At 29.7% G+C, this 6941-nt stretch overlaps 2 protein-coding genes across 2 annotated transcripts in view; both read right to left on the bottom strand.

Annotated features, from left to right (window-relative positions):
- Positions 1 to 2225, bottom strand: part of LOC105619310 (ras-specific guanine nucleotide-releasing factor 2-like) — a 122464-nt gene extending 120239 nt beyond the window's left edge. The window contains exon 1 of the mRNA XM_012200832.1: positions 2121 to 2225. Within this exon, the coding sequence (XP_012056222.1) occupies positions 2121 to 2225 (105 nt within the window). The remainder of the gene's footprint in view (positions 1 to 2120) is intronic.
- A 1451-nt stretch (positions 2226 to 3676) lies between these two features.
- The window catches only part of LOC105619309 (paramyosin-like), a 34525-nt gene continuing 31260 nt past the window's right edge, over positions 3677 to 6941 (bottom strand). The window contains exon 14 of the mRNA XM_012200831.1: positions 3677 to 3925. Within this exon, the coding sequence (XP_012056221.1) occupies positions 3677 to 3925 (249 nt within the window). The remainder of the gene's footprint in view (positions 3926 to 6941) is intronic.

Below are 6941 nucleotides of genomic sequence, written 5' to 3'. Positions count from 1 at the left end.
GTATGAGAGAGAGAGAGAGAGAGAGAGAGAGAGAGAGAACATCCGATTCCTTTTACTAGTTTTGAACTCGCGCTGTTCAGAAGTACTCTTGCATGTTACAGCGCTAAAGTATCTGATCTTCATAGATTTAAAAGATAAATTTATTAAGCTAAATACACGCAAGTTACTTCTATTATCCAATGACTTGAAATGTTTTGAAGACACTCTATTATCGGAAATTTTGATCCACAACGAGCGAAGCGAGATTCTACTGTGCGTGATGATATCTCTGTTTGCTTAACGAAATTTTCGCAAACAAAAAAATATTCAATAATAAAATTTTATTAAAACCAACACAAAATTAAATACTAAGTATAAGTATATTCAAGCTTATAACGGTCAAAGTTAGATCTTTTCAATGCTTAAATAATTCACAGTGAATTATCTATATCCTATATATGTATATGCATATATATCATATTTTTGTAGTATTATTCAAACTACGCGCCGAAATTTTTCCGAACTTTATCAAACGCAATTAAATTACTGCAATAATATTGCAAGTTAAATTAAAGTGACAAGCAAATTCTCAATCTTCATTATATCCAATATCATTATAAGGGTGTTAATATGCTCAAAACCTTAAATAAATTTATTGCGAAAAATATTACCTCGATCGAGACTTGAACCCGGATCTTTTGTATTCCGTACGAATGTTCTAAACCATTAGACCACCGAGGCCTTAGTAATATTCTTCGAAATAAGAACAATAACGCTTCTTGCAAACAGCATGTATAAACAATAATAAGATTTTATTAAGACCGACATGAAATTAAATACTAAGTATAAATATATTCAAGCTTATAACGGTCAAAGCTAGATCTTTTCAATGCCTAAATAATTCACAGTGAATTATCATAAAAAGATATTCCTTTATTACCTTAGTTGAGATCCTGCTCAAGTAAAAAGAAGCGGAATTGTGCCTGCTCCGTATTTATTTGATCCCATCAAAACGAAAAAAAGGCAATATTTCTCGTATTAAATATTTATTTAAATCTACTTATTGCTTTCCAGTGAGCTGTTTCGAACTCGAATAGATAAAGTGATAAATCTCACTTGGTAGATTGTTTATCTTTAAAAACTAAAATTAGTTAAACAACAAAATGACAAACTTTTTTGTTTAAAAAGTTGAAACTCATTTGCGATACGATCCCCAAACAAACTGTTTAACTATACACTAACTGATGTATTTTATTAATTATTAATGCAGTATCATCAATTATTGATAGAGCTAATTAGTTTATTGAACACTAATCAATTCTTTTTTCTAAGAGATAACACGACTTTTAATAGAATAATTACAAGTTTTATGTACCGTAATTGAGCAGCTTCATAATCATGAAAGCATATAACGAGAAGATTTACTGCTAGTTTAAAGCCACTAGTTTATCGCGTAATATTAGAACGGAGAGAGGAGAGAAAGAAGCGCGCGCGACTGAATTCTTGGCATAGATGCTCCCGAGCATCAAGTATCTGTCGCGAACTATCGAAAGTTTTTCCCTTAATTGTATCAGCGAGTTGGCTAACCTGCCATAAGTCTTAATGAGGTTTCATTCCCAAAGTTTGTTAGGCCACGAGTAGACAACATCCCTGTGAGCGAAGAAGTTTCCGCGAATCAACGATGAAGTCTTATGCCGTACAAGTTTACGCAAACTTAGATATTGTCGTTATTTTAATTCAACCTCTATATTAATAGTTGAAAATTTTACATTAAAGTATGACGTCGTTTTATTAAAAATGATGCTGACTATAGGCTGGATGATAACTTTGCTATAACTTTCCGCGGTGAGTAAACTTCTTGCGAAGAATCTCGGCGAAGAGTCTCGGCGATTAATCTCGGAAAATTACTAACTGTGTGTCGTTGCGAAGTAATGCTAATCGCAAAGTTTGATTTTCTAGACTTTCAAGGAAGAAACTGTGTATTCCAGATTTCAGAATAATGAAAAGGTAGATTCACATTTAAATTCAGATTCAGACGTAAGACTCTCACAAATTGGATCATCATAAATTAAATCTCGCCCTGCTCGGTACAAATGTATATATATAATAAGCGACAATTCATCAACACAAAATTCACTGACCTGATAGAGGACGAACCATCGTTGTTGCCACTTGGTGGAGTCAGCTGTCCTTTTGTACAAATATCCTGACAGCAAATGATCATAATGTGCTTTCTCTGAGAGCATGACCAGTTGGGAATCATTTACTCTCACTGCAACATACACAGACACATAAATCTTGTAAAGAAAGCAATTAAATGCATACACGAAAAAAAAATGGTTTTGTTAAAGTGTCAAAAAATTAGGTTAAATACCAATTTAAAACTTTAACTAGATATCAACTAAAAAATAACTTTATTAGATCATTAAAATAATTATGTAAGAATTAATATATACCTATTCAAGTATATTCCTTAGAAATCTAATATTGGCCAATTTATTATACATTGAAAAACAGGAATTAATTATTTATTTGGAGCACTGACTAAAAATTCTAATAACAATTTTTAATACTTCAAATAATACTTAAATAATATTTTAATACTTTAAATAAGTATTAATAATTACGATCTTTTAGTAATAAATTAGTCAATATTAGATTTTTGTAAAGAAATGAACAACGTTGTATGTGTAAAAAATTTTGACATTCTATAGCAACTAGCTTGAGCATCCTATATAATTATTTTGCTGGTTCAACAAAATTATTATCAATTTTGTATCTAGCTAAGCTTTTAGATAATTCAGTAAAACTTTTTTTCATGTAGCTGTTCAGATTTTAACGTTTACAAAAAAATTCAATATGTCATCCCGCGAATTTTCTGGATATGTTTGCGAAATGAAATTTGTACAGAGAACAATTCGTTTCTAGAGGAAAAAAATCTGTTTGTAAATTTTCATGAAAATTTAATATCAGGATTGTTATCTAAAATATTACGACATGCACATAATTAAATTATCTAAATTATCTCAATTAATCGTCACTCTTTGTAATGAATTTGGCAGTGAAATTTCGCGTTGAAACGCGTCTACTTTATGTTTTACATCGTTGCTTTTCTGAGAATGCATTAATTACGCGAACAGAGATCTACCTGCGCAAATCAGCGTGACGTGATGTATACAAACGCAAAATTATCCGAATTGCAAAATCATATACTGGATGTATCTATATATTTCACATGGCACAACAATGCGCTGCATCACAATCATGCATTAAATTATTTCGCTATGTAACCGTTCCAATAGTAGCGCTCAAAGTATCGGCGAATCTTGTTTGCCGCATCGCATCAACGTAAATATTAATAATCCGCCGAGTGCAATCCACGATAACAAACAACGGCAGATCTTACCGTTTATTACAATGAATCGACATCCGATAAGTTATAAAGCCTTTGTGATTAAAAAAAGCGTTTGGTTGAGAAACAAACTCATAAAATTGCGCGGAGGAAACAATTCGCAATTAAAAAATTGCGCGCGATCGACGCGATCGATCACAACCGAATAGGAGTTTAATCGGACACTTGGGCGACCGCAAATGGCGTCCACGTCCGTCGCGCGTGCAATCAGAGAGCTACTTTCGAGACTAGATTTCAATCTCCGATATGATTTCTAGTTCAGTTCCGTGCAAATGCAACTTTGGTTTAACTACAGAGCTTTGCAAGCTCGCTCGATCGACGCGAGTTCCGAGCTGCCGCCTGCGCCGCGTTCGCAACTCGCGCAGTTACAGCGGTCGTTCCTCGTTCCGTTTGTCGAGATCGTGCAGTGTTTAACTTTAGCGCAAAGATACGTGACATTTGAGGAACTTTGTTCCATTCGGAGAAATCGAGCTGCAAGTTTCGTTCCATCGTGTCGTGTCGCGTCGATGAATGGGGAAATCGCATAATCCGCACCTATGTATATATCAGCACATATACGAGTACGCCGCTATACGTGCACCGCGTGTGAAAAATGGAATAAAAGGATAAGAGCGCGCAATCGAGACCGCGATTATTATTTGTATTTATATCCTTGCATGGAATGGAAAATCTAATCTCAGTATAGCATGGAAAATTTTCCGGCAAACAATGGATTTATATAAAACGAGCACTATCGTAAATTTTGACGAGAGAAGGCAAACTTTCCAACACAAATATTGTAGTTCCGAGAACGGGGAGTACGAACATCTTTGATATCTTTGATGTTCGCGCTTGTATATTTAATATATAAACCCGCAATAAAATACACTATTTGTTTGTTGAAACAGAAGTCACTGGAAAATCTGTGCGATTTTATTCATAGATTTCATTACACATGTTGTAATTAAACTTTGTGGTTGTCGATTAAATGATGGTTAATGCATCTCTTGAAAACATAAATTCTAAATAAATTCCTAAAATGCGAATTTTATGAAGTGCGTTTATTTGTCATATTTCAATTTCATTTAATATTGATGCATATTCGAATATTAAACGTTATGTAATAATATTGATCACGAAATCAGAAAATTTCATAAAAATGTATGAATTCGTAATTAATGTCTCCTTTTCAATGTTTTATTTTATTTAATAACATGATACGTTCAAAATAAATATAATAATGATCTTTAATTTAAAGAATTAATCAAAAGTCCTAAATTGTTTCTAATCTTACATTTATCATACTTTGTTAATCTCCTCAAATTTGAAGTACTATTATATTAAACAAACGGAGAATTATTTTAATATTACACAATAAAAAGCATTTTATATTTATGTTAAAATTCATACTTGTTCCTTTATGTAAAATTTTTGATGTATCCAAGTGCTAATTTAATATAATATAATTTATAATTTAAATATTTTATATTAAAATAATATTCCACGTTTCTTAGCGTTAAAATAGCATTATTCATAAGTGAATAAATAAAAATAATGTATTCTACAATGTAATTTCAACGATAATGAATAAAATGAATGTATTAATTTAACATATTATAAATGTTAAATCTATTGAAAAAACATGTTTCCACCGTTTACAAATTGTGTCAGTGTTACATTTTTTGTATTAAATTCTACATATACAATATTTATGTTATTTTCTAACATATTCGTATTATATTGAATTTAACACAAAAAAGATCATTTGAGACACGTGACATGTGTAAAATTGAACATAAATTATCCAACTGTGTAGACAAGAAATAAGTGTCTTTCATTAATGACATAAATCGATGCAAATGTTCTATCTTTCTTTGCATTTTATAAGTAATACTTATGTCAGTACAGTCATTATAGAATTTGACCCCGGAAAATTCAAGTTGAATTTTTGCATAAGATTGAATACAAACCTTTATTTTTGCATAAGATTGAAGGAAAAAAAATTTACCATTATACAGTAGTCGTTAAGAAAAATAATTAAACAAATAGGGCGCAAATTTTTTACAAATATCTCGATAAATATCAATTTTATAAAAAAAATATAAGAGAGGAAAATTAAAGAGCGAAAAATTTTACATAAAAAAGACTGTGTAAATTTTTGTCGAACAAAATTTTTCACGTAAGAAATTATGCAAGATGTGCGCAGTGAAGTTGCAAGCACGCCTTCAAGAAACAAAGCGAAATGGAATGTTATACACGCATATCAAAAATATCATAACTTTTACGAACGAATTATCATACAGAAATGGACCAAGATGCGTTGAAAAACTGAAATCTTCATCTTTTTAATGAAAGTAGTTTCATTTATTCTACGATTTTTAACAATTCGAATGGATTAAATAATATGTTACATGCATATGTTTTTGTCTTTTAAAATTAGCTATGAGTAGAACTGTTTAAAAAAAAATTGCTTACAGAGTATTACGGCATATATTTCATACTTTGAGAGGAAAAACATGTTAAAGATTTTTTTCTTTAAAATCGAGCGATTGATATTTTTAATAATTTTCAAAAATTCTTGAGGAAACGTAAAAATTAAAGTCGTATAATTTTGTGAAAAATTACCCTAGAATGATTTTTAAAAACGTAATTAGAAGCTTGAAATTTTTGTCTATTTTTAGACCCCATATCGCAATATTCTGTTATATTTCAAATTTTCATTTATTTACATAAATATGTAAATTATTGCGAAAAATTTGTTTATATTTGTGCTGATTTTGATTATCATTAACACAATATTTTAAAAATATAAACAAGTGAATATAATGAAGTCGAATATTATATAAAACCATCTTAATAAGTCAAAATTATTGTTCCTATATCTTTAAACATTGTTAGTTAAATACATAATACAAATACATAATATATAATAAAAAATACAATAAAATACATATAATAAACAATAAAATTTGTCAATGTATAATAAAACAAAATGTATAAAGATATAACAATGCATAATAAAAAAAAAATTGAAATGTAAAGTACTTATTAGACCTGATTAAATTATATATACAGGGTGTGTCTGATGAGACTTCTGCCAAGTGCTCTTTGATAGATAGATCGAATTAAACTGAGTCAAAAAATCCTCTACCATTTTACAATTTTCGTAATGGTTAACGAGATATTAGTTACTAAAAATTCTCGAATATTGATCTTCAATAATTTTTTACTCAAATATTATTACTTTAAGAAAAACAGCAAAAGACAAAAATTACTTATTTTTTTCTCATAAAGTTCTGAGAATTTTTTCAGAATTTTTTCAAAATTTTTTATCAACTTTTTAATGCTGCATTTTCTTATTTTTATTAACATGAGAAAATACTAGAAGATATTAAAGATTCTGAAATTATAGTATTTCAGTAAAAATTATTAAAAACCAATATTCAGCAATTTTTAATAATTAATATCTTCGTTAACTATTGCGAAAATTGCAAAATGGTGGAAAACTTTCAACAATTTAGTTCGTTCTATTTACAAAGAGCGCTTGACAGAAGTCTCGCCAGACGGACGG

Source organism: Atta cephalotes (assembly GCF_000143395.1).
Source record: "Atta cephalotes unplaced genomic scaffold scaffold00020, whole genome shotgun sequence".
Taxonomy (NCBI): Eukaryota; Metazoa; Arthropoda; class Insecta; order Hymenoptera; family Formicidae; genus Atta; species Atta cephalotes.
This window is presented reverse-complemented; position numbering and strand designations above follow the sequence as displayed.